This window comes from Lepus europaeus, chromosome 16 (genome assembly GCF_033115175.1).
Source record: "Lepus europaeus isolate LE1 chromosome 16, mLepTim1.pri, whole genome shotgun sequence".
Taxonomy (NCBI): Eukaryota; Metazoa; Chordata; class Mammalia; order Lagomorpha; family Leporidae; genus Lepus; species Lepus europaeus.
Window position 1 is genome coordinate 88,103,241 of NC_084842.1, and position 26,466 is coordinate 88,129,706.

Genomic DNA, 26,466 nt, shown 5'->3' on the forward strand with positions numbered 1-26,466 from the left:
CACCCCTCAGTCCACCTGCCCCCCATCTATCCATCTACCCACCTCTCAGTCCACCTGCCCCCCATCTATTCATCTACCCACCCCTCAGTCCATCCCCCCATCTATCCATCTACCCACCCCTCAGTCCACCCCCCCATCTATCCATCTACCCACCCCTCAGTCCACCTGCCCCCCATCTATCCATCTACCCACCTCTCAGTCCACCCCCCCCATCTATCCATCTACCCACCCCTCAGTCCACCCGCCCCCCATCTATCCATCTACCCACCCCTCAGTCCACCCGCCCCCCATCTATCCATCTACCCACCCCTCAGTCCACCTGCCCCCCATCTATCCATCTACCCACCCCTCAGTCCATCCCCCCATCTATCCATCTACCCACCCCTCAGTCCACCCCCCCATCTATCCATCTACCCACCCCTCAGTCCACCTGCCCCCCATCTATCCATCTACCCACCTCTCAGTCCACCCCCCCCATCTATCCATCTACCCACCCCTCAGTCCACCCGCCCCCCATCTATCCATCTACGCACCCCTCAGTCCATCCCCCCATCTATCCATCTACCCACCCCTCAGTCCACCCACCCCCCCATCTATCCATCTACCCACCCCTCGGTCCACCCGCCCCCCCATCTATCCATCTACCCACCCCTCAGTCCACCTGCCCCCCATCTATCCATCTACCCACCCCTCAGTCCACCTGCCCCCCATCTATCCATCTACCCACCTCTCAGTCCGCCCACCCCCCATCTATCCTTCTACCCACCCCTCAGTCCGCCCGCCCCCCATCTATCCATCTACCCACCCCTCAGTCCGCCCACCCCCCATCTATCCTTCTACCCACCCCTCAGTCCGCCCGCCCCCCATCTATTCTTCTACCCACCCCTCGGTCCACCCCCCCCCCGCATCTATCCATCTACCCACCCCTCGGTCCACCTGCCCATCCATCTATCCATCTACCCACCCCTCAGTCCACCCGCCCCCCATCTATCCATCTACCCACCCCTCAGTCCACCTGCCCCCCATCTATCCATCTACCCACCCCTCAGTCCACCCGCCCCCCATCTATCCTTCTACCCACCCCTCAGTCCATCCCCCCATCTATCCATCTACCCACCCCTCAGTCCGCCCACCCCCCATCTATCCTTCTACCCACCCCTCAGTCCGCCCGCCCCCCCATCTATTCTTCTACCCACCCCTCAGTCCGCCCGCCCCCCATCTATTCTTCTACCCCACCCCTCGGTCCACCCCCCCCCCGCATCTATCCATCTACCCACCCCTCGGTCCACCTGCCCCCCATCTATCCATCTACCCACCCCTCGGTCCACCCGCCCCCCATCTATCCATCTACCCACCCCTCGGTCCACCCGCCCCCCCATCTATCCATCTACCCACCCCTCAGTCCACCCGCCCCCCCATCTATCCATCTACCCACCCCTCGGTCCACCCGCCCCCCCCATCTATTCATCTACCCACCCCTCGGTCCACCCGCCCCCCCATCTATCCATCTACCCACCTCTCGGTCCACCTGCCCATCCATCTATCCATCTGCCCACCCCTCGGTCCACCCCCCCCATCTCTCCATCTACCCACCCCTCGGCCCGCCCTCCCGCCATCGATCCGTCGTTCATTCATATTGCACGCACTGAGCAGTGTCTGGGCAGCGGGAAAGCGGCTGACCCCCGGGAGCCCTGCAGCAGGTTTGGGACCAGCCCCGTCCTTGCCAGCTGCCTCTGCCCCGCCGCTCTGTCCCTGGTGCCACGCGTACCAGGAGCGTGTGCAGTAGGAAGGGAGGGGGAGAGGCGTGGTCGTGCCGGGGTGGGTGCCCACCACGCCCAGGCAGAGCTCCCTGTGGGCATCCCTGGGCCCTCAGGGCACCAGGAGCTCCCTCTCTCCGATGGGTCCCTTGGGTGTGCTCAGCGTTCCTCCTGGGTTCTGAGGGGCCGACAGCAGCCCCCATGGCCGGGGGGGCAGCAGAAACAGGCGGGGCCCCAGCAGGGTCTGGGCCTCCGAGGCCTGGCTGGGGAAGGTGGAGCCGGAGTCTGCTGTTTCTGCCCCAGCCCGCCCCACCCCCACCCGACCCCCACCACAGACACTGGCAGGGCCAGCCGCCTGCCAGCCCGCGGTGCCGCTCAGCTGCCTGCGCCCCCAGGCCAGCATCTTCAGTGCCAGAGCCCCTGCCCCGCGGCCCTGGGTTTTGAACTGCACGAGGCCAGAGGCCAGCGGTGTGTGTTACAAGCTCCCCAGGCCCCAGCAGGATAAGCTGTGCAGCCGGGGCCATGGCGGAGGGAGGGGAGAATTGAGAGAGGGGCCTCACCTCTGCACCGAGGCTCCGGGGATGAGACCTGCAGTCAGGGCTCCAGCCTTGCAAGGAATCCTGGAACCCGGGAGACGATGCGAAGGCAGGCTCCCGCGCCCACGCCAGCCCCTGCTGCTGGTGGCTGCAGGGCCCCCTCTCAGCTGCCGGAGCCACGAGACTGATTGGAGCGTGCGACGCCCCAGCTTACAGCTCCTTCCTGCACTCGCGCGTCCATCACAAGTCCACTTTAGGCCGTTTTGTCACCCCAGAAAGAGCCTCTTGCCGTGAAACCGTCACCCGCCTCCGCCCCCACGGCCTGGCTGCCGATCCCCCTTCTCGCCCGTGGATTGTCCGTGGTGCACACTTCTCGTGAGTGCGCCCTGCGCCATGTGGACCCTGGCTGACCGGCTCCTCCGGGGCTTGGCATTGGAGCAGGTGTCGGGGCCCCTGCGGCTCAGGGACCCCCGTCCTGTTGTCCCCTCCACACGTCGTGGTGGAAGCCTCGTGTGTTTCCACCGTCTGGCCCCTGCGGCTCATGCTGTGGTGAACGTGGGTGTCGGTCTGTGGGCGAACCACACTTCTCGGTGCATCCCGGCGTGGAGTCCCCAGGCCGCTGGGGACCACTGCATGTAGCCTGCCGAGGAGCTGGCAGACCTTCCCGAAGCATCGGCCGGCTCTGGACTCACCACAGTGCCTGAGGCCCCCCCTGCACGGCCACTTCCTGTCTCCACCCCCCCTGCACTGCCACTTCCTGTCTCCACCCCTCCCCTCCCTCCCTGCACTGCCACTTCCTGTCTCCACCCCCCTCCCCTGCACTGCAACTTCCTGTCTCCACCCCTCCCCTCCCTCCCTGCACTGCCACTTCCTGTCTCCACCCCCCTCCCCTGCACTGCCACTTCCTGTCTCCACCCCCCTGCACTGCCACTTCCTGTCTCTACCCCCCTCTCCTGCACTACCACTTCCTTCTCCAGACCTCCCCTCCCTCTCCTGCACTGCCACTTCCTGTCTCCACCCCACCCCTCCCTCCCCTGCACTGCCACTTCCTGTCTCCACCCCTCCCTCCCCTGCACTGCCACTTCCTGTCTCCACCCCCCTCCCCTGCACTGCCACTTCCTGTCTCCACCCCCTCCCTCCCTGCACTGCCACTTCCTGTCTCCAACCCCCTGCACTGCCACTTCCTGTCTCCACCCCCCTCCCTCCCTGCACTGCCACTTCCTGTCTCCAACCCCCTCCCTCCCCTACACTGCCACTTCCTGTCTCCAACCCCCCTGCACTGCCACTTCCTGTCTCTACCCCCCCTCTCCTGCACTACCACTTCCTTCTCCAGACCTCCCCTCCCTCTCCTGCACTGCCACTTCCTGTCTCCACCCCACCCCTCCCTCCCCTGCACTGCCACTTCCTTCTCCAGACCTCCCCTCCCTCCCCTGCACTGCCACTTCCTGTCTCCACCCCCCCTGCACTGCCACTTCCTGTCTCTACCCCCCCTCCCCTGCACTACCACTTCCTTCTCCAGACCTCCCCTCCCTCTCCTGCACTGCCACTTCCTGTCTCTACCCCCCTCCCCTGCACTACCACTTCCTTCTCCAGACCTCCCCTCCCTCTCCTGCACTGCCACTTCCTGTCTCCACCCCCTCCCTCCCCTGCACTACCACTTCCTCCTCCAGACCTCCCCTCCCTCCCCTGCACTGCCACTTCCTGTCTCTACCCGTCCCCTCCCTCCCCTGCACTACCACTTCCTCCTCCAGACCTCACCTCCCTCCCCTGCACTGCCACTTCCTGTCTCCACCCCTCCCCTCCCCTGCACTACCACTTCCTGTCTCCCTCCTCCAGCCACTTGGATGGGTGGGGGCGGTGTCTCCTGGTTCTGATCTGCAGTCCTTGTTGACTTGGCTTCTTTTCCTGTGCTTGTGGCCAGTTGTGTGTCTTTGGTGAAATGCCTGTTCAGATCCTTTGCTCAGTTTTAAGTTGGGTTGCCTTTTTATTATAGAGCTGCCAGAGCTCTTTACATATTCAGGACACAGTGCCTTGTCAGACGTGTGGCTTACAAACCCTTTCTCCCATTCTGTCGCTCTCTCCGTGGCCCCGCGGGAGGTTTCCACGGGACGCCAGGGTACGAGGTGGTGTAAGAGGAAGACCTGGCACACGACCAGCAAACCCTGGGCCCTGCCCAGCGGCTCCGAGTCAGCACAGCACCTCTTGTTCTGGGCTTTTAAAAAAATGATTTGTTTATCTGAAAGGCAGAGTTATGGAGAGAGGAAGAGAAAGAGAATCTTCCGTCCAGTGGGTCACTCCCCAGATGGCTGCAACAGCTCCTCTGGTCTCCCCATGGGTACAGGGGCCCAAGCACCCAGGCCATCGCAGGCTGCTTTCCCAGGCCCGTTAGCAGGGAGCTGGCTTGGAAACGGAGCAGTGGGGACTCCAACCTGTGCCCATGTGGGCGCTAGCTCTGCAGGCCGTGGCTTACTTCGCTAGGCCACAGTGCAGACCCCCTTGTCCTGGTCTTACTCCCACAGCTCAGCTGGGCTGGGGCAATACGGGCTCGCCTGCGTGGTGGCGCCCCCTGCTGGCGGCCGCGGTGTACTTCGCTGTGAGGCCTCGTGCCTGCTGCCTGAGCTCTGGGAGCAGCGTCGTCCTGCACTCCTGGCGCTGGGGTGGGCAGGGGGCTTGTGAGCCTGGCGCAGCCCACAGGAGCAGCGCCGCTGAGACCCCGTCCCCGGAGGTGACGGCGTGCCCCCTCCCCCCGCGGCAGCCACGGGAACCGGACTGTGCGCCTGGCGCAGGAGTTCCTGGAGTACCACGTCAACGGGGACGTGCGGAAGGGCCCCGTCTCCGACAACTACATGTTCGCGCCCAGCGCCGCCGCCGTGCCCGCCTGGGAGGCTGTGGAGCTGGCCGTGGTGGCGGGAAACCTCAGCACTGAGATCCGACAGTACTTCTACAGGTGACTCCGCGGGGCGCGCAGCAGGTGCACGGGGCCAGGCCGCCGGGCCTGCGCTCTGCGCCCTCGGCCGACGCCCTGTCCTCCTGCAGGAACGCGACGGCCCGGGAGCACGCGTTCGCGATCCACTCGCGGCTCGCCCACGTGCCTGCGGGCGGGGCCGGGGAGCTGCTGTGCCGGCGGGTGGAGCAGGAGTACCGCGTGGGGCCCTTGGAGCTGAACCGCGAGGCGGTGCTGCGCACCAGCACCGATCTGAGCAGCCGGCGGGTCCTCTACGCGGACAACAACGGCTACCAGATGCAGCGGAGGCCCCACCGCGCCCACGTGCGCAACGCCATCGCCAGGGTAGGCGCGCGCCGCCTGCTGCACCGGGCGACCCCTCCTACAGCCCCCAGCCCACCTGCCTGCCCACAAGGGGCCGGCCAGTGTGGCGCCTGGATTCCGGGGCTGCCACTTGGGAGAGACCTGGGTTCTGTGCCTCAGTTTCTCATCAGGGGATCGGGCCAGGGATTGATGGGTCGGCGCGGAGGGCCTGGGGAGCTGGCCCCCGGCCCGCGGTGCCCCTGTGCCCCGCCCCCCACCTGACTGCCCGCCGGGCGCCGCTTCTGTCCACAGAATTACTACCCCATGGTGCAGTCGGCCTTCATCCAGGACAGCGGGAGCAGGCTCGTGCTGCTGTCCGAGCGGGCGCACGGCGTGGCCAGCCCGGGGAACGGGCAGGTGGAGGTAGGAGGGGCGTGGGCTGGGCAGCCGCATGTGACCGCCCCCGGTGGCGCCTCAGGTGCAAGGTGCCATGCCCCAGCCCCTCTGCCCCCAGGCCATGACCATCCCCTCTGCCCCCAGGTCGTGTCCCATCCCCTCTGCCCCCAGGTCGTGCCCAGCCCCTCTGCCCCCAGGCCATGACCATCCCCTCTGCCCCCAGGCCGTGCCCCAGCCCCTCTGCCCCCAGGTCGTGTCCCATCCCCTCTGCCCCCAGGTCGTGTCCCATCCCCTCTGCCCCCAGCCCGTGCCCCAGCCCCTCTGCCCCCAGGCCGTGCCCCAGCCCCTCTGCCCCCAGGTCGTGTCCCATCCCCTCTGCCCCCAGGTCGTGCCCCATCCCCTCTGCCCCCAGGCCGTGCCCCAGCCCCTCTGCCCCCAGGCCGTGTCCCAGCCCCTCTGCCCCCAGGTCGTGTCCCATCCCCTCTGCCCCCAGGTCGTGCCCCATCCCCTCTGCCCCCAGGCCGTGCCCCAGCCCCTCTGCCCCCAGGCCGTGCCCCATCCCCTCTGCCCCCAGGCCGTGCCCCAGCCCCTCTGCCCCCAGGCCGTGCCCCAGCCCCTCTGTCCCCAGGCCGTGCCCCATCCCCTCTGCCCCCAGGCCGTGTCCCATCCCCTCTGCCCCCAGGCCGTGTCCCATCCCCTCTGCCCCCAGCCCGTGCCCAGCCCCTCTGCCCCCAGCCCGTGCCCAGCCCCTCTGCCCCCAGGCCATGCCCCATCCCCTCTGCCCCCAGGCCGTGTCCCATCCCCTCTGCCCCCAGCCCGTGTCCCATCCCCTCTGCCCCCAGCCCGTGCCCATCCCCTCTGCCCCCAGGCCATGTCCCATCCCCTCTGCCCCCAGGCCGTGTCCCAGCCCCTCTGTCCCCAGCCCCTGCCCCAGCCCCTCTGCCCCCAGGCCGTGTCCCATCCCCTCTGCCCCCAGGCCGTGTCCCAGCCCCTCTGCCCCCAGGCCGTGTCCCAGCCCCTCTGTCCCCAGGCCATGCCCAGCCCCTCTGTCCCCAGGCCATGACCATCCCCTCTGCCCCCAGGCCGTGCCCCAGCCCCTCTGCCCCCAGCCCCTGCCCCAGCCCCTCTGTCCCCAGGCCGTGCCCCAGCCCCTCTGTCCCCAGGCCGTGCCCCATCCCCTCTGCCCCCAGGCCGTGTCCCATCCCCTCTGCCCCCAGGCCGTGTCCCATCCCCTCTGCCCCCAGCCCGTGCCCAGCCCCTCTGCCCCCAGGCCGTGCCCCAGCCCCTCTGTCCCCAGGCCGTGCCCCATCCCCTCTGCCCCCAGGCCGTGTCCCATCCCCTCTGCCCCCAGGCCGTGTCCCATCCCCTCTGCCCCCAGCCCGTGCCCAGCCCCTCTGCCCCCAGCCCGTGCCCAGCCCCTCTGCCCCCAGGCCATGCCCCATCCCCTCTGCCCCCAGGCCGTGTCCCATCCCCTCTGCCCCCAGCCCGTGCCCCAGCCCCTCTGCCCCCAGGCCGTGCCCCAGCCCCTCTGTCCCCAGGCCGTGCCCCATCCCCTCTGCCCCCAGGCCGTGTCCCATCCCCTCTGCCCCCAGGCCGTGTCCCATCCCCTCTGCCCCCAGCCCGTGCCCAGCCCCTCTGCCCCCAGCCCGTGCCCAGCCCCTCTGCCCCCAGGCCATGCCCCATCCCCTCTGCCCCCAGGCCGTGTCCCATCCCCTCTGCCCCCAGCCCGTGTCCCATCCCCTCTGCCCCCAGCCCGTGCCCATCCCCTCTGCCCCCAGGCCATGTCCCATCCCCTCTGCCCCCAGGCCGTGTCCCAGCCCCTCTGTCCCCAGCCCCTGCCCCAGCCCCTCTGCCCCCAGGCCGTGTCCCATCCCCTCTGCCCCCAGGCCGTGTCCCAGCCCCTCTGCCCCCAGGCCGTGTCCCAGCCCCTCTGTCCCCAGGCCATGCCCAGCCCCTCTGTCCCCAGGCCATGACCATCCCCTCTGCCCCCAGGCCGTGCCCCAGCCCCTCTGTCCCCAGCCCCTGCCCCGGCCCCTCTGTCCCCAGCCCCTGCCCCGGCCCCTCTGTCCCCAGCCCGTGCCCCGGCCCCTCTGCCCCCAGCCCGTGCCCCATCCCCTCTGCCCCCAGCCCGTGCCCCGGCCCCTCTGCCCCCAGCCCGTGCCCCGGCCCCTCTGTCCCCAGGTCGTGCCCCGGCCCCTCTGCCCCCTGGTCGTGCCCCGGCCCCTCTGTCCCCAGGCCGTGCCCCGGCCCCTCTGCCCCAGGCCGTGCCCCGGCCCCTCTGTCCCCAGGCCATGACCATCCCCTCTGCCCCCAGGTCGTGCCCCAGCCCCTCTGCCCCCAGCCCCTGCCCCGGCCCCTCTGCCCCCAGCCCGTGCCCCGGCCCCTCTGCCCCCAGGTCGTGCCCCGGCCCCTCTGTCCCCAGGTCGTGCCCCGGCCCCTCTGCCCCCAGCCCCTGCCCCGGCCCCTCTGCCCCCAGGCCGTGCCCCATCCCCTCTGCCCCCAGGCCGTGCCCCGGCCCCTCCCCCCAGGCCATGCCCCGGCCCCTCTGCCCCCAGCCCCTGCCCCGGCCCCTCTGCCCCCAGGCCGTGCCCTGGCCCCTCTGCCCCCAGCCCGTGCCCCGGCCCCTCTGCCCCCAGCCCCTTCCCCCGGCCCCTCTGCCCCCAGGCCGTGCCCCAGCCCCTCTGCCCCCAGCCCCTCTGCCCCCAGCCCCTGCCCCCAGCCCGTGCCCCCAGCCCCTGCCTCAGCCCCTCTGCCCCCAGGTCATGCTCCATCGGCGGCTGTGGAACAACCTGGACTGGGACCTGGGCTACAACCTCACGCTCAACGACACCTCCGTTGTGCACCCGGTGCTGTGGCTTCTGCTGGGGCCCTGGGCCGTCACTGCCCGCCTGCGCGAGAGGAGCGGCCTGGAGCTGCAGCACAGGCCCGTGGTGCTGCTGGGGGAGCTGGCCGGTGTGGGCGCCCCCTCGCAGGGTAGGTGCTGCCGCTGCCCCGGGCCAGAGGCCTGAGCCAGGATCGGGGGCTCAGTCCAGGTCTCCCCTGTGTGCGGCGGGAAGCAGGACCGGCGTCCCCGCCTCCCAGAATGCACATTAGCGGGAACGCGGGTGCTCGGGGCCAGAGCTGGGCATGGCGCCAGCATCGGACCTGGGACACAGGTGTCCTCTGGACAAACACCTGCCCGAGGCACGGGGCTCTGGAGGTTGGCTTGTCTGAGGCTGGGCACGCCGTCACCAGGTGAGGGCGCTTGCTGTCCGCCGGCTGCGCTTTGCCGCCCTGAGGCTTCGGAGATCGGTGAGGGTTCTCTGTTAGACACCAGCCGTGGGAAACCTTAGATGTGGTCACGGTCTCAGGAGACAGGGTTTTATTTGAAAGGCGGACAAACAGAGGGAAGGAGAGAAGGAGAGGGAGAGAGAGAGAGGTTCCCTCCACAGTGGCTACAACCGCCAGAACTGGGCCAGGCCAAAGCCAGGAGCCGGGAGCTCCATCCGGGTCTCCCACGCAGGGGTAGGGGCCCAGGTACTTGGGCCACCCTCTGCTGCTTTCCCAGGCCATAGCGGGGTCTGCATGGGAAACAGAGCAGCCGGGACTCGAACCAGCACTCCGCTGGAGGGTGTCGGCACTGCTCACTGAGCCACAAGGCCAGCCCCTTGTTCATCCTTAAACGGTTTCCTTTTTCTGCTCGCTGTGGGATTGTGATCAGAATGTGCCCCTAGGATGTGCTCAGCTGAGGTTTGAGAGCCAGAACCCGCCCAGGGCACCGCAGTCCGGCGAGCTGTCACTCGGGCCACAGGCCAGTGTGTAGCGCCCGCCGTGGCCGCGTCAGCGCCTCTCCTGAGCCTGCCGAGCCTCAGACCGGCGAGACTGTGTTCAGAGCCGCCACTAGGGGGCCGGGGGCCATGAGGCAGGAGCCCAGGCGTCTGGGGATGGCAGGTCGGGTCTCTGCCTGGAGCGGAGGCTTGCAGCCTGGGGACACACTTGAGACGTGCGGAGCAGGCGGGCGGCCGGGCAGCTCGCGTCTGCAGGGCCACTGCTGTGCACCTGCTCCCGCACGTCCGATCCCCTGGCTGCCTCGCAGGATCAGGCTCTGCTCCCAGAGCGGCCCTGGGCCTTCCTCACTGGAGGAAGCATTGCGGGCTCTGAGAAAGCTCTGTGGCCGTTTGCAGCTCCACCCCGCCCGGCCCCTCGCTGGCCTCTTCGGTTCCAGGCGGTGGGGGGAGCCAGCCGAGCCCTCGGGCCCACGTCGCTGACGGGGTCTCCACTGGGCCTCTCCGCACACACCATCCTATCGGGGCCACCCTCAAGGAGAGGCTCCGTGTTCCCCACCACAAGGAACTGTGGCTCGGACTTCCCGGTCTCCAGCACAGAAGTCCCAGGGAAGGATTCTGATTGGCCCCGCTTAGGTCAGGTGGCTGGTGTCTGGGCCGATCAGTGCGGGTAGCCTGGGGTGCAGGTGCAGAGGTGGAAGGAGTGGACCACGTGCCATCTGAGCAGGAGGGGCTCTGGCCGGCTGCTTGTACAGGAGCCAGGCTCTCGGGGAGGACCTGGGGAAGGCCACGGGAGTGGGAGCTGGGCCCTGGGACCAGCAGGTGCGCCCGGCCTTCTGCTAGGGGGGACTACACACGGGGAGGGGTGGGGGACGGCGGGAGCACCTGAGCTCTGAATGCCAGGGGGTGGCTCCCAAAACCCCAGCTCTGTGCCTTACAGGGACTGCACCGAAGACGCCTGGAGCCTGGCAGCAGGAGGCCGTGATGCTGCCCCCGAACCTCCACCTGCAGACCCTGAGCATCCCCGGCTGGAGCTACAGCTCCAACCACAGCGCGCACCTGCGCAGTCTGGGCAAAGGTGAGGCCGGGTGGTGCTTGGCCAGCCCCCAGACCTCAGCCTGCGGTGTCAGGCGGCCACTGCTGTGGGCAGGTCGGAGAACTCACAGTGGGGCCCCCGGGGCCTCCATTGAGCCTTTGTTTCTTGGGTTTATTATTGTGATTATGCATTTATCTATTTACTTGGAAGGCAGAGAGAGAGCTGCCGTCTGCTGGCATCTCCCCAGATGCCCTCCACAGCTGGGGCTGGGCCAGGCCAAAGCCGGGAGCCAGGATCTCCATCCAGGTCTCCATGAGCTGCCTCCCAGGCACCTGAGCAGGAGCCGGACTGGCGTGCAGGAGCCAGGACGCTGCGTGGGCCTCAACGGCTGCGCCGAGCGCTGGCCGCACGCCCGGGGTCGGGAAGGCCCTGGGGAGTTGGATGCCGTCACTTCTGGGCGCAGCTGCAGAGCTGGGGTTCTGCAGGCCAGGGCTTAGCAAGCACGGAGGTCAGCCGAGCCTTCCTCCCCAGCGTCTAACGCGGGCTTCCCTCTTGTCATCTGAAAAATGGAAGGGGTGGCACTGAGGTAGGCAGGGCTGGGGCAGGAGCCCGTGCCTGCGTGTAACAGGCACAGGAGGGCACTGTGTCAGCCCCGGGGCCTGGCCACATGGGAAGAGCCCCGGCGGCAGTTCCCGCCGCCCCCTGCAGGGGGCGCTGTGTCAGCACCGCTACCGCCATCGCTGCTGAGCGAGAGCCAGCTCCAGGAAGTGGGTGGGCGGGACAGACAGAGCCGGAGAGCTGGGGGACAGGTTCAGTGGAGCCTGTGACAGCCAAGGTGGACCAGGACTGTCAGCCCCTGCGGGGGTGGAGTCCCCCACCCGCACCGCGCATTGCCCACCAGCTGGGCATCCCGGGGCAAGGACTGGCCTGCTCTGAGCCTCTTCCTTGTCTGTCTGGTGGGGCCAGCAGCTGCCTCCCAAGGAGGTCGGGTGTGTTGGTCGGTTCTCCACGGCTGGACGGCTGACGCAGGAGAGTTCCACTCTGCAACCAGAGGCTGGCAAAGCCCTGGCGCTGCTCACGACACCTTGGGAAGTGGGCGGGAAGCAGGTGCAATGCAGCCTGGGGCCCAAGCCCGGGGTGGGGGGGACAGAGCTCAGTCCATCTGCCAGGGCTCCCGTGAGCCAGGCCTCCCTGTCCCTGGCCAGCGCTGCCATGTGCTAGCGGGGACCAGGTCACACTCGGGCCACGGGGCTGACGGACTGGGGCGCGGGAAGTGCGGGTGGCACTGGGGCTGCATGGCGGGGCCCTCACCACCTCCCCCCTTCTGTGCACACGGCCATCCAGGGGAGCCCCGGGCGGACCTCCGCCGCGTCCTGCTGCGGCTCTACCACCCGTACGAGGTCGGGGAGGACCCGGTCCTGTCCCAGCCTGCGACTGTGAACCTGGAGGTAAACTGGCCCCCACCCGCCCCTGACCCCCGCTCAGAGCCCCCACGCCCACCCACATCAGGGACGCGAACCCCGTGGGTGAAAACCTCACCTGGGCCCCGGGAGGGCGAATTCGCAGAGGGAGTGGCGGGGCCGCCTGCCCACCCTGCCTCCCGGCCTTGTGGGTTTGCGGGTTGTGGCCACGGGCCTGGGTCTGAGCCTTCTCTTCAAACAGAGGACAAAACAGTGCTCCTGCCGCTTCCTCGAGGGCCGATGTGGGCGTCCACGTGCCTCCGTGGCCTCACCTGGGAAATGGGAGTGGGCGGGAGGTCCTTAGTGCCCTGGGCGGAGCGGAGGGGCCAGCAGCACACAGGGCCTTGCCCTCTCCAGGACCCGCCCTGGCCCTCCCTTAGCTGCAAGGGAGCCTGGGAGCCTGCTTGCTGGGAGGGGGTGAAGCTGCAGGGTGGGGGTCCCTGTGGGGCAAGCAGCTCTCAGCTCACCCGGCCCGGCCTTGGTTTCCCCATCTGTGACATGGGCCTTGCAGACCTGCTGTGAGAGTTCCGTGGGGCGGGTGGGGCAGGCCAGGGGCCCTGAGGACGCCCGTCTGTGGTGTGGCGCCCACTGCCGCACAGTGCAGCCCCGCCCTCCCTCGGTTCTGTCCCTGCAGGCTGTGCTGCGGGGTCTGGGGCCCGTGGAGGCCGTGGAGGAGCGCTCCCTCACAGGGACCTGGGACACGCATGCGCTGAGCCGCTGGAGCTGGAACACGGAGCCTGGCCGCCGCCAAGGTTTGAGAGCCGCCCCTACCCCCTCCCGGGGTCCCGGCCAGGCCCCGGCGCTGCACAGACCTGGTCCCGACCCAGCAGCTGCCCCCTCTGCGGCCGGGGGCGCCACTTTCCCATTCTGCATATGCAGCCCCCAAAGTCTGCCACAGCATTCGAGAGGGGCTCCCCAGAGTCTGCCACAGCATTCGAGAGGGGCTCCCCAGAGTCTGCCACAGCATTCGAGAGGGGCTCCACACAGGCGTGTCTGTCCGTGTGCGTATGCACGCGTCCACGCACGGACTGCACGCCCTGCCCGTGCCCCGAGTGACACCTCTGACCCTCAAGTGAGTCCCAGGTCCTGACCCGACCCTGTTGACGTCAGCCACTCTGCACCAAGCACCGTGCCCTGGGCAGCTTAACGCATCTGGCCTGGCTGGTGATCAGGCGTCCCGGGAAGCCTCCCCTGAGCCCCCAGCTAGGGCAGGGGCCCCCATTGCTCTCCCGACCCCAAGTGTTTCCTCTGTCCTGGGCGCTTCCTCCATCCGCAGCACAGGCTGGGCACACAGTGGATGCTCAGTGTGGTGGAGGGAGGGTGGATGATGGACGGATGATAGACAGGTGCGGGGGTAGATGGAGGACAGAGGGAGGCAGGAGTCATGGATGGGTGGGGGGGTGGGTGGAGGGACAGATGATGGATGGATGGATGGATGATGGATGGGTGGATGGTGGATGGAGGACGGTGAAGTGGGTGGGTGATGGGGGAGCAGGCTTCCTTCGCAAAGGCAAGGCCCAAGCCCCGGGGTGTGAGTGCAGGGGCTCCTAGGGAGGGGAAGGGCAGCTTTTCCCAGACGTCTCCATGAGGAAGCTCCCCCAGACCAAGCGCCAGGCACTATGGGAAAACAAGGCTCCGGGGCTAGGACCAGCATGTTCACAACACGCGTGGCAGGCCGGGCCTCGGGGGACCGCGGCAATGCAAAGGCGCCCTTGTAGCCGAGAGGCATCCTGGTGGGAGCCGCAGCACGCTGGGGGCTGGGGAATGGGAGGAAGCAGGCAGCGCCGAGGGGTGGTGCCGGACAGCCCCCTGTGCTCCCCAGGCCACCCCGCCTCTCCCCCGAGGCCGCCGGCAGGACCTCTGATCACCGTCCACCCCAAGGAAATCCGGACGTTCTTCGTTCACTTCCGACAGCAGTGAGCCCCGGCAGGTGCCGCGGGCCTGGGGCTGCGCCTGGGAGCTCCAGGAAGTGGGACAGCCCAGGCAGGGACAGGCTGGGGGGCGGGGGGGGGGCGGTGGCCAGAACTGTTTGCGTTTGGAGTTTTCTATTTTGTAATAAATACGAAACCTGACAGGATCGGGTTCTCCCTCCCACAGGGAGCCGCCTGCCGCTCCCCTCTGTTCTCAACCATTCTCCGGGCCTGGGCTTCTTCCTTGACAGAAGCCAAACCTGGGGATTTCACTACGTGAAAAGCAAAGGACCCGCAGGAGGGCCAAAATGCACCTGCCCTCTGGGCCCTGCAGGTGGCCGGTGGCGGCTACACCTGCTGTGTGCGGGTGCTCTCCAGCATACCCGGTGCTTGTGGTACTCCTGCAAGGGGTTTGGCTGTGGCCACTGAACAAGCCGGGGTCCCGGTGCCAGCCTCCCTCCCTCCCGGGACGCCATCTGCCTAGCAGGCGTCTGGGCCCACGCAGCAGGGGCACGGGGAAATTCAGCGCCAGCGTTACTAACCACGATGAAGTGGGAGCTCCAAGGTTAAACCCACGAAACTAAAACATCCGTTCACATAGAGACTGGACACCCACGTCCACGGCACTGCTCACAAAAGCCAAAAGCAGGAAGCAGACCAGACGTCCTGGACCAAAGGGGACCTGTCCATCAGATGGGGTGTCACTCAACCCTCGCAGGCTCTGCTTTTTAGCCGGGAGACATAAAGCAAGCTCCCGTCTGCTGGGTCACTCCCCAGATGCCCAGGGCTAAGCCAGGCGCTCTGGCCACTAAATGCAGGTCTCCCGGGTAGGTGGCCATCACCACTGCCTCCCAAGGGAGCTGGAGCCAGGGCTGCAACGCCAGAGCTCCCGATGCGGGACGCGGGGGCTTTAATCAGTTGAGCTGCCAGCCCCACTGCTCACCACTGCTGAGCTCTGAGGAGGGAAATTCTGACACCCAGGGCGAGGGGCCCCTCGGAAGTCACACTGACTGAAGGCAGTCAGACACAAACGGCCACGTGCGGGAGCCCCCTTCAGTCTGGGAAGTGCACAGTAGGCAAACCTAGAGACAGAAGCAGGTCCCACGGGCTGGGCGTGGCAGCTGACAGGGAGTTTGATTTGGGGGTTGCAAAACTTGTGGGGGCCGGCACTGTGGTGTAACCGTTAAAGCTGCCGCCTGCAGTGCCGGCATCCCATATGGGCGCCAGTTCCAGTCTCAGCTGCTCCACTTTCAGTCCAGCTCTGCTGTGGCCTGGGAAAGCAGTGCAAGATGGCCCAAGTGCTTGGGCCCCTGCACCCACATGGGAGACCTGGAGGAAGCTCCTGGCTTCGGGTCAGCTCAGCTCTGGCCATTTTGGCCATCTGGGGAGTGAACCAGCTGATGGAAGACCTCTCTCTCTCTCTCTCTCTGCCTCTCTGTAGCTCTGCCTTTCAAATAAATAAATAAATTTTTTTTAAAAAGTGAAGTAAAATTTAAAGTGCTCTTATTAAAAAAAAAAAAAACTTGGGGAATTAGTGGTAATGGTCGCACAGTGTTGGAAATATACTGCAAAACACGGAATTGTGCACTTGGAAAGATGAGTTGTTGAGTGTGGGGACTCCATCACACACACCGTGGTGCCGCGGGACAGCTCCCGCGCCGGCACCCACCGCAGCCAGCCGTCTTCTGCTGCTGCACCCGGGACGCTTCGGCCCCGTCCCCCACGTGAGAGACTTGGACGGAGCCCCTGGGTCCTGGCTCAGACTGGCCCAGCAGTCGGCAGAGTCCAACTCTGCCTTTCAGATATTAAACCTTTTTGTAAAAAAGAAAGAAAAAACACACCTATGAGATATAAGGAGGGAGGGAGCGCCCCTGGGAGGGACAAAGTAGGAGTCGAACCTCCTGGGGGAGGGGGCTTGGCAAGTGGGGCTGGGCTGGAGTTGCTGGCAAGTGGTAGGCTGCCCTGTGGGGCGCAGGGGTCAGCCACCAATGCCAGGCTCCTGGCCCAGCCCCGGCCCTTGTGGCCATTTGGGGAGCGAACCAGTGGATGGAAGGCCCATGGCCCTCTCTGTAATATTTTTACCGTGTGTGTCGGCGGGAGGGGGATTATGCGTTAGTGTGGAAAAACAAGCCTTGAAGACAGCCCGACCTTCTGAAGCTCAAGGCAGGCAGCTGTTCACAGCTGGTCTGTTGCAGGCGTCTAACCCGGAAAACAGGCACGTGTGCAGAATGTACACGGTTGTGCACGTGCCCTGGTTCATGATAGTCCTTGGGCCCCTGCACCCACGTGGGAGACCCGGAAGAAGCTCCTGGCTCCTGGCTTCGGATCCGCCCAGCTCTGGCCATTTTGGACCAGCGGATGGAAGACCTCTCTCTCTCTCTCTCTCTAACTCTGCCTCTCAAACAAATAAATCTCAAAAAAAAAAAAATTATTTGAGAGGCTGAGTTACCGGGGGGGGGGGGGGGGAGCGCTTCCATCCAGCGCTGGTTCACTCCCAAAATGGCCGCAACAGTCAAGGTTGAGCCAGGCCAAAGCCGGGAACCAGGAGCTCCACCGTGTCTCCCATGTGGGTGCAGGGGCCCAAGTACTTGGGCCTTTTCTACTGGTTTGCCAGGTGCATTAGCAGGGAGCTGGCTTGGAAGTGGGGCAGCCGGGACTCAAACTGGAGCCCACGTGGGATGCCGGCACTGCAGGCAGAGGCTCAACTGGCTGCACCCCAGCTCCGGCCTGAGGCAGTTTCCCGGCTCCCCCACTTGGTGGGAACCATTGTTCTCCTTTGTGAGGTGGCCTTGTAAGGTCCCAGCAAGTACAGAGCGCTCCTGGACACCCCACCCCCCACAGCCACAGCCCCACCATCGGCATTCCTGCCCAGTTGGCACAACCAGGGAGGCTACACCTGACGTCTGGCTGACGGGAGGGGTCACGTGGCGTTCCACGTTCTGTGGGTTTGGCCACGTCTCCCCCAGCAGAGTCTCAAACAGGGCAGACCCACCGCCCTCCCCACAGGACCGCCCCTCGTGTCACTGTCCCCCGGTCTTGCCCTTCCCAGACCGTGGTCCACCTGAAATCACACAGGAGCTACGTGGACGGCTGCTTCCACTCAGCAACACGCATTCAAGCTGCTCCCGGGCTGCGCGAGGCTTGGGGGCCCCCGTCTCCCACACTGGACACCGTTCCCCTGCCCCCTGCCGGCCCGCGGGTTGAGGACAGCGGGGCCACCCTGAGTAAAGCTCTATAGGCACACAGCGTCGCACGAGGTTTTGTGCATCGTTTTCCTCGCATTTGGATAAACGCCGAGGGCAGATGGCTGGATGCCGAGTGCGGGTTTTTGCGCGAGAAGCTGTCCAAGCGCCATCCCAAGGGGCTGCAGTTTTGTTACTGCAAGTGAGCTTTGGGTCAGCGGCGGCTTGGGAGGGAAGCAGGCCAGGCGCCCTGGGGCGTGGGGGCTCCTGACACATTTGGTTATAACCCACTTTAACCGGCTGGAGGGCTAGAGCAGCCAGACGTAAGGGGAGGGGGCTGGAGGCGTCAACCTGGGACCCCCCGGCTCTCACTTCCACATCACCCAAAATTGCAAGGTCGGGGGCCAGCACCCTGTTAATGGCCTGGGAAAAGCAGCGAAAGACGGTCAAGTGTCTGGGCCCCTGCTACCCAGCGGTAGCTCCTGGCTGTGGCCTGGCCCAGTGCTGGCCATGGCGGCCATCTGGGGAGTGAACCAGCAGATGGAAGACCTCTCTCTCTCCCTAACTCTGGTTTTCAAACTAAATAAATAAACCTTAAAGAAGAAAATAAACATGTACACTCTCACCCAGGGAACCACAGGAGAGCCCACTCCTGGACCATTCTGGGTGCGCACAGAGGGAAGCCATTTGGCAAAAGGGCCCGAGGCAAGAACTCGCTCAGGGCCAAGCTACCAGAACTGACCAGGACAACTGACCAGGGCCAAGGAGACCAGAACTGACCAGGGACAAGGACCGGCCACGGCCACAGCAGGGCCCAGCGGGAGCCGCCGCTCACTCGGGACGACCTGGGTCTAGCAGGCCCAGACACAGGTGCCAGCCGCACAGAAAACGCCGGGACGGGGGAGGGCGGGCACGCGTCTGGACGGCCACGCTGGGCCTTGCTCGCCGGCCCCTTGGAAACAGGCACCGGGCGGGGCCGCACGGCGGCGCGGCGGCACAGCCTGCAGCGCCGGCGTCCCGCGCGGGCGCTGGTTCGGGTCCCGGTGCAGCGCCCTGCTCACGGCCCGGGGGAGCAGCGCGGGAGCCCGGGTGGAGCGCGGGAGGGACCCAGCGCGCGGATCTCTGCCCCCGCGTCTCCAGGATGTCGTCACGCAGGGCGCTGCCGAGCGAGGCGCGCGCCCTGGGGGCGCCCACGACCAGGGCGGGAGCGCGGCCGCCATGGGCGCCACGGAGGCGGCGTGCGCGCGGCCGCGGCGGCGTCGGCCCGCAGGGACGTGCGCGCGCCCGCGGCCCGACCGGCCAGTCCAGCGGCACGGCAGTGTCGTGAAAGCCGCCGCGCGCGCAGAGCGCTGGTTGACGGCCGGGCTCCATTTTGTTGGCCGCTGCTCTGCTCGTAAGTCGCTCGTCTCCGTGGCGGGTGTGCGGAGCAACGTCGAGACCGGGTGCGAGTTTCCCGGAGGCGTGCGGCGCCGGGCTGCCCGCGTAGCGCGTGTCCGCTCTCTCCCCAGCAGGCGGCGGACGATGCGGCCCCTGGACGCGGTGGAGCTGGCGGAGCCCGAGCAGGTGGAGGTGCTGGAGCCCGAGGAGGACTTCGAGCAGTTCCTGCTGCCGGTCATCCACGAGATGCGCGACGACATCGCGGCGCTGAGCCGCGAGCGCGGGCGCGCGCCCCCGCGGGACCGCGGCAAGCTGTGGGAGATGGACAATCTGCTCATCCAGATCAAGACGCAGGTGGAGGCGTCGGAGGAGAGCGCCCTGAACCACCTGCCGGGCGCCGGCGGCGCGGCCAGGGCCGACCGGGCCGACGAGAAGGCGCGCGAGGCGGCCAAGATGGCCGAGATGCTGGTGGAGCTGGTGCGGCGGATAGAGCGGAGCGAGTCGTCGTGAGCGCGGCGCGGTGAGGCGGGGCGGGGGCCGGGGCCGCGGGGTGGTGACCGGAAGTCGCTCCTCGGGGGGCCTGGGGCCGCGCCGTGGTGACCGGAAGTCGCTCCTCGGGGGGCCCGGGCCGCGGGGTGGCGACCGGAAGTCGCTCCTGGTGGGGTCCGGGTCCGCGTGGTGATGGCTGGAAGTCACTCCTCGGGGGGCCCGGGCCGCGGGGTGATAGCCGGAAGTCGCTCCCTGGGGGCCCCGGCCGCGGGGTGGCGACCGGAAGTCGCTCCTGGTGGGGTCCGGGTCCGCGCGGTGGTGACCGGAAGTCGCTCCCCGGGGGGCCCGGGCCGCGGGGTGATAGCCGGAAGTCGCTCCCTGGGGGCCCGGGCCGCGGGTGGTGGGCGGGTGGAGCCCGTGGGCGACCCCCGATCCTGCTGGGGGGCAGGCGCGCCTGACGCGGGCTCTCCCGTTTGTGTCCTAGGTGTGCAGCCCTCGGACGTGGTCGGGTCTGGAGATGGCTGACACCCGGAGAAGCTGAAGCCAGAGAGCCTTCGTTTTTCTCTTTTCCTGTCTACTCTGTCCTCACTTTCGCTCCGTTTCTGCGTGGTCTGCGGTTGTGACCTCAAGACGAGTTTCCGACTGTTTGGTGTTCCCGTGCCGGGGGGAGGTAGCTTTGTTTTATTATTGGGAAAACGCCCTCGCTGCAGGAATGGCGGCCGCGTCTGGGCCCGGGCTGTGGGTGCTGGTTCCGAGTGGCGGGTGCCTCGGCGCTCTCGGGAGACCCGCGAGCTCCCTGGAATTCGGGGCCGTGCGGCGCGGGAGCCCCGGGGGAGGGCGGCCGCTGGCCCGGGCCTGTCGTTTCTCTGAGACCAAAGGAGGAGAGATGTATTTTCTAAATTTGAGGTCCCGGGGTCCCCGGCCCGCTGTCCCCTGTGGCGTGTGCGTGGACGACCCTCTCCGCCCGCGTGTCTGGGCGTCGGGGCAGGGCAGGGGAGGGCGGGGGTGGAGTCTGCGTGGCCCTGCCTGCGGAGCGGAGGCGCCCGCCAGCGCCGAGTGTGTTTCCGTAGCAGACGTGAGCAGTGCTTGAGGTCAGAACCCCACCGTGTTGAGAACCCCACCGTGTTAATAAAGTGTTCATGGTTGAACGACGGGCGCGCGTGGTGCGGTCCTACCGTCCCGGGCGGGCGGCTGGGGGGAGGACGCCGCGGTCCAGGCCCTGCCCTCCGGGAGCCCGAGTCCACCGGGATCGCGCGTGAGCAGTGACACGGCCCGGACGTGCCCCGCCCGGTCCTGGCCGGTAAGTGGTCAGTGAGGAGCGCCCTCCTGGCCCGCGGCGCTGCCTCAGCCCCTGTGGGGCCAGTGGATCCCGGAGTCCCTCCCCTCCGTGCACGTCTCCCGGGTTAGGACCCGGTGCTGGAGCCCAGTGCCGGTCCGCGGGGCTCCGTGCCCCTTCCCTCCAGGGGAACCTGGCTGGTGGCCGTTACGTGGTGAGAGTCAGGAGAACGTGGGGGTGCGTGCAGCTTCCCGGGCCAAGGAGAAAGCTGCCGGGCCCAGGCACCGCCGGGAAGGCCTGCGCTCGGCGTCTGTGGGGTGGGAGTAATGGGAGTGGTGGGTCGGGTGCAGCTGGGAGCCAGGAGGTCCCCGCGGGCGGGACGTGCGACACGCGGGGCTCAGTGAGTGGGGGCCAGTTGAGCTCCTGCAGGCCTGCGGGTAGCGGACCAGCACACGGGTGCATGCTCTATCTGCCCACCAAAGACACCAATGCTGCAGTGCAAAAATGTTTTTTGAAATGGATGCACAGGAGGGATCTTCAGAAAGCTGATGGGAACTTGTATTGGATTTCAGAAGCTTTGCACCACAATAATTGTTGTCTACGCACCTTTTAAGGCCTGCGGTCAGCTTTGTAATGCAGTACGTTAAGACGCCCTGTTACACGGGCGGCCACTTGAGTGCTGGTTCTGCATCCGGCCGGGAGCGCACGGGAGGGCGGCCCAAGTGCTTGGCTGCCTGCCGTCCCTGTGGGAGGCCCAGATGGAGCTCCTGGCTCCAGCCCTGGCCGTTGCGGCCATTTGGGGAGTGGAATGTCTCTGTCTCATTCTGCCTTTCAGATATTTTCAAAAATTGAAGATACACAAGAAAAAATGCTTCAGTACATACTGGGGCTGGTGTGACACAGTGGGTTGAGCCTCTGCCGGTAACGAGTGCTGGTTTGAGTCCCGGCTGCTCCACTGCCTACCCAGCTCCCTGCTGATGCACCCGGGGAAGCAGCAGGCGACGGCCAAAGTGCTTGGGCCCGGCACCCACGTGGGAGAGCCACGGGGAGCTCCTGGCTTGGGCCTGGCCCGCTGCTGCTGGCCGTTGGGGAGTGAGCCAGCTGAGGAAGATCTTTCTACCTTTGAAAAACTTGAGAGGCAGAGTGACGAAGACATCCTGCATCCGCTGGTTCACTCCGGAAACGGCTACACGGCCAGGTACCTGGCACTCCTCCCAGGCGTCCCATGGGGCTGGCGAGGGCCAAACACTTGGGCCATCTTCAGTGTCCCCAGGCACACTGCAGGGAGCTGGATCGGAGGCAGAGAGCGGGACTCACCCCTGCGCCCTTAAGGGAGGTTGGCATTGCCACGGCGCTGGCCCTCGGCGGAAGCCTGGGGCCACCTTCACGGAAGCTAATGTTCCTTCTTCCTCGTGTGACAGCTCGGAGTCTCCCTGTCTAGATTCTACGTGCGTGCGTTAGGGCTGCCTAATGTTCTGTGCAGTGACTCTGCGCCAGACTTGGAAACTTGTCCCAAGTCCCACATTGTTCCTCTGACGATCCAGTCACAGGTGCCCACCTGTTGACTTCGTCCTCTGGCTTGCTAGCAAGTTAGAGCAGCAGCCCCATCTTTGTAAGCCAAGGATATGAGCCGTTCTGAGAGCCAGCCTTTTATGAAGTTCTGTTGGGCCAGAGTTGCCAAAATTACAGATCCTGGGGCCGGCGCTGTGGCATAGCGGGTAAAGCCGCCACCTGTGGTGCCAGCATCCCATATGGTTCTAGTCCCGGCTGCTCCACCTCCTATCCAGCTCTCTGCTGTGGCCTGGGAAAGCAGTGGAAGATGGCCCAGCGCTTGGGCCCCTGCACCGCATGAGAGACCCAGAGGAGGACCCTGGACCCCAGACCAGGACAGCCTCAGCTGCGTTGCAGTCCAGGTCTGGGGACCGCAGTGACAGCCCAGGCTCCAGCCCAAGTGCAGGCTGTGTGGTCCCTCCCTCCCTGCCTGGTGGTCGGATGACGGCATGGCCTCGCCTCAGGCCTGCGCGCTCCCGGCCCCAGCCCCCTCCGCTCCCAGGCAGCCGGTGCACGTGGAGTGACGAATCCATCTTCCCGACAGCCGGGGGCTCGCCGCCCGGGGCCGGCTTCATTACTGCCCGCGAGAAGAGACCCCAGCCTCCGCTCTGCGCCCTGGGCCCTGTCTCCGTGCCTTCCCGCCCTGTAACTACCACGCAAACCCGATCTGTTCTCCCCAAACTCCCCGGTGCCTCCTGGGGAGCACAGCTCTACCCGACCCGCGAGCCCCGGGGTCCCAGCAGCCGAGTCCATCGGAACAGACGGGCGGAGGGCCTCCCTTGGTTCGCTTCCCAGGTGACCGAAACGGCCAGGGCTGGGCCGTCTGCCGCTGCGGTTCCAGGATCGGAAGTGCAGCGGCCGGGACTCGAACCGGCGGCCGTGCGGGACATGGGATGCCGGCGCTGCAGGCTTGGCTTGACCGGCTCAGCCAGCCACACTGCTGCCGGGGCCCCACGCCCACACCAGAGTCCGGGCTGGCCCACGTCACCGCCCCCGGCTGCTGTGGCCGGGGGCAGCCGATGGCCGAGTGCCTGCGCCCCGCCACCCACGCGGGAGACCCGAGTTCTGGCCCCCGGGAATGAGCCAGCGACGGAGGACCTCACTGTGGCCCGGGAGGACCAGGAGGGCGCGCCGCAGGGCCGGGCCCCCGTGGGAAACACGTCCGCCGTCAGTGCCGCTCTGGGTAAACCCGGGAGCCCCGCCACCTCCGGGAATCCAGGCACGCGGACACAACTGCGCCTGCGCGGCCCCGGAGGCCGTGGGGGCGTGGCCGTAAAGGAGTCCCGGTCTGTCGTGAAAGGGGGCAGCGCGGCGCGGGTGGACGGCTCCGGGAGCTGACTGCGGTGGACCTCTGCGTTTTAGGGGGAGGTTTGGGGGAGTGAAGTTTTACTCAGACACTGGGCGGAGGCCGCCCGCCGGGGAGCCGGCCCTCTAAGCCCTCCAAGCCCCGGCACCGCGCTCTCCGCGGACAGGCCCCGCGCCACGCCGGCCGCACGGCCCCGAGCGGGTCACTCGTGCTGCCTGCCCTGGGCGGACGCGGAGCCGCTCGGGCCCCAGGAGCTCCAGCCGGGTCTCCCACGTGAGCCGCAGCGGTCCGCTGCCTCCCCAGGCCGTTAGCGGGGAGCGGGCCCGGAAGTGGAGCAGCCGGGACTCGAACCCGCGCTGCTGCAGGGACGCTGGTGGGTCCGTGGCCGCAGATCCCGGAGCTCCGCGACGCTGCCTTAGCCCCGCCCTCCTCCATGCTCTGTTCCCAACCAGTGGAGGCCCTGCCAGCCGCTGCCCAGGACCCGCCCCCCGCGAGCCGCTGTCCAGGACCCCCGCCCCTTGCGAGCCGCTGCCCGGGACCCCCGCCCCTTGCGAGCCGCTGCCCAGGGGCCCCGCCCCCTTCCAGCCGCTGCCCAGGACCCGGGCCCCTGCCAGCCGCTGCCCGGGACCCCCGCCCCTTGCGAGCCGCTGCCCAGGGGCCCCGCCCCCTTCCAGCCGCTGCCCAGGACCCGGCCCCTGCGAGCCGCTGCCCAGGACCGGGCCCCTGGTCCCCCAGGCCACAGCACACCCCACCCGCTCCCGGGCTCCTGGGTTCCCCGGTAAACCTCTCCGCCACCCAAGCTGCCCCGAGCGCCGCGCTTCAGCCTCTGTCGGGTCGCCTCCCACGCAGCGTGGGCGCAAACCGGGCCTCCACACCCACAGCGCCCGGCAAGGCTGCGGGCCGTGGCCAAAGCCTTGGACGAAAGGGCCCTGGAGGGCTGTTGCGCCCCGGCCGGCCACCCCCAGGGGGCGGTGGTGAGCCGCCAGGCCCGGCGTCCCTCCCAGGCAGGTGGGCTCCTGAACCCCGCCGTCGGGAGCCTCCACTTTTAACGCTCTCCTGCGCCAACCTGAACAGTGCCGGCGGCTGTTCCTTTTGTCCGGGCTGCTGTGACTCACTCGGATGCCGGTTCACTGTAGACAATGTGCCGTTCGTTTTGGTCTTCTAAGACTGCATCACAGTATTGACCCGGGGCTGGTGCTGTGGCGCAGTGGGCTAAAGCCCCGGCCTACAGCGCTGGCATCCTGTATGGGCGCCGGTTCAAGTCCCAGCTGCTCCACTTCCGATCCCGCTCCCTGCTGTGGCCTGGGAAAGCAGTGGAGGACGGCCCAGGTGCTCGGGCCCCTGCACCTGCGTGGGAGACCCAGAGGAGGCTCCTGGCTGCAGCTTGGCCATTGTGGCCATCTGGGAAGTGAACCAACGGATGTAAGATCTCTCTCTCTCTCTCTCTCTCTCTCTCTCTTTAAGTCCACCTCTCAAATACATAGATAAAATCTTCCTGTAAAAGGGGGGAACGAGGCTGTCATTGACCATTTCTGAACTTCGCCAGGAGTTTCCAGCATCTCACTGACTGCAAGAGGGGCGTTGGCCACGTGAGTTCGCTGTTCTCTCCACGGAGTCTGGATTCCGGCTCAGGTGTCAAAGGCAGGCAAATCCCACGCTAATTAGCAGGGTAAGGACAGTCGCAACAGGGAAGAATCCAGTCTGAACTCAGCTTCGCCAGAACAACGGCTGGGGAGAGAGACCCTGGAGGAAGCGCTAGGGCGTCTGACCCACCGGCCTGGGCCGCTGGTTTGCCAGCTGCCCTTGTCCCAGGAAGGGTGAGGCGGGACAGAGCCTCGAGGCGCCTGCGGGTGGCAGGGAGCGGTTCTAACTGCGAGCTTTATGGAGTAACCGAGAGGGGACCGGGGCCTGCCTGCCCCCACCAGGTTTTGTTTATCTAAGATCTGCTTATATTTGAAAGGCAGAAAAAGGGAGATGGTCCACCCACTGGGGTCACTCCACTCGTCAGACGCCCACACAGCTGGGTCAGGCCAAAGCCAGGAACCAGGGCTTTCAGCCGCGAGCGAGAACGGCAACCAAGACCACCGGGGCAAAGAACTGCAGGTGTGGCCTCAGAGGGGAGGAGCCTGGGCTCACGTGTAGGGCTGGGGTTTTGCAGGGAGGAGGGAGATGGGGGAGACGAGTTGGAGCGGCCGAACAAAGGGATGTGGATAGGGCTGGAGCAGCGGGAGAGGACAGGGTGTCCCTGACACGGGGTCCCCGGGGCTGCCTGCTTTGTAACGGGGGCAGTCATAGGGAGGGACCAGGAGCACAGGGGGTCTCTCAGCTCTGATTTGCAGCTGGGACCAACTGTGGGCACGATGAGGCTCGCCAGGAGCACGGCGCCTCTGTGCGTGTTTTCCTGACCCCAGGAGAGAGTGGGGGAGACGTCTCAGACTCAAGTGGATCCGGGACTCTCACATCTGGGTCTTCCACGTGGGTGGTAGGGAATGAAGGACTTGGGCGTTTATCGCTGCCTTCCCAAGTGCACTAGCAGGGAGCTGGGTTGGAAGTGGAGGAGCCGGGACCCTCACTGGTGCTCTGAATCGGCAGGAGGATATCCGAGCAGCAGCTTGACCCCCCCATGCCACCCCCACCCGCCGTGACCAAGCTTCAGCTCAAGCAAAGGGTGGCAGCACAGAGCTTTGTCAGGCAAACACGTTAGGCAGACCGGAGTCACCCCTGGGGTGTAGCCAGAAGTTGCTGGAAGCCAGGTGTATGAGAGAGAGAGAGAGAGGCCAGCCCGTCGCAGCCTACAAACCCGAGGGGCTCAGACCCCAGCGCGGCCGCCTCTGCGGGGCTCACTCTGCCCCGTGTTCTCCGTCTTCTCCATGCACGTCGGCCTTCCACGCCCCCGCCTGTGTCCCTCACGGTCCAGGAACACGAGACAGGAGCCTGGCGGGGAGAGCACATGGGAGCCGCAGCCCTCACAGCCACCGGGTGCCGAGCTGCTCGCCCACGTCCCCCGCCAGGGCCTCTGCTTCCCGGTCCAGCCTCCTGCCCGTGTGCACGCCGGGAGGCCGTGGGCGGCAGCTGGAGTGCCCGGGTCCCTGGGCTCTGTGGAGCAGGGCTGTCGCTGGACGAGGCCCAGTTTTCCGGTGTCGCAGGGTCGGCACGCTTTGTTCTGCAAAGAGCTAGAC

The 26,466-nt window shown here is 67.0% G+C and overlaps 2 protein-coding genes across 2 annotated transcripts in view; both read left to right on the forward strand.

Moving 5' to 3' along the window:
- The window catches only part of MAN2B2 (mannosidase alpha class 2B member 2), a 40,186-nt gene extending 24,606 nt beyond the window's left edge, over positions 1-15,580 (forward strand). Inside the window, exons 12-19 of the mRNA XM_062212853.1 lie at positions 5,049-5,240; positions 5,330-5,582; positions 5,853-5,963; positions 8,696-8,909; positions 10,641-10,778; positions 12,081-12,184; positions 12,831-12,948; positions 14,019-15,580. Of these exons, the coding sequence (XP_062068837.1) occupies positions 5,049-5,240; positions 5,330-5,582; positions 5,853-5,963; positions 8,696-8,909; positions 10,641-10,778; positions 12,081-12,184; positions 12,831-12,948; positions 14,019-14,116 (1,228 nt within the window). The 3' untranslated portion in view covers positions 14,117-15,580. The remainder of the gene's footprint in view (positions 1-5,048; positions 5,241-5,329; positions 5,583-5,852; positions 5,964-8,695; positions 8,910-10,640; positions 10,779-12,080; positions 12,185-12,830; positions 12,949-14,018) is intronic.
- Positions 15,581-18,596: 3,016 nt separating this feature from the next.
- Positions 18,597-20,305, forward strand: LOC133775275 (MORF4 family-associated protein 1). The gene is made up of 3 exons (XM_062213498.1): positions 18,597-18,681; positions 18,800-19,185; positions 19,639-20,305. Exon 2 carries the CDS (start codon positions 18,810-18,812, stop codon positions 19,173-19,175), a length of 366 nt encoding a protein of 121 aa, XP_062069482.1. The 5' UTR covers positions 18,597-18,681; positions 18,800-18,809; the 3' UTR covers positions 19,176-19,185; positions 19,639-20,305.
- The last annotated feature ends 6,161 nt before the right edge of the window (positions 20,306-26,466 follow it).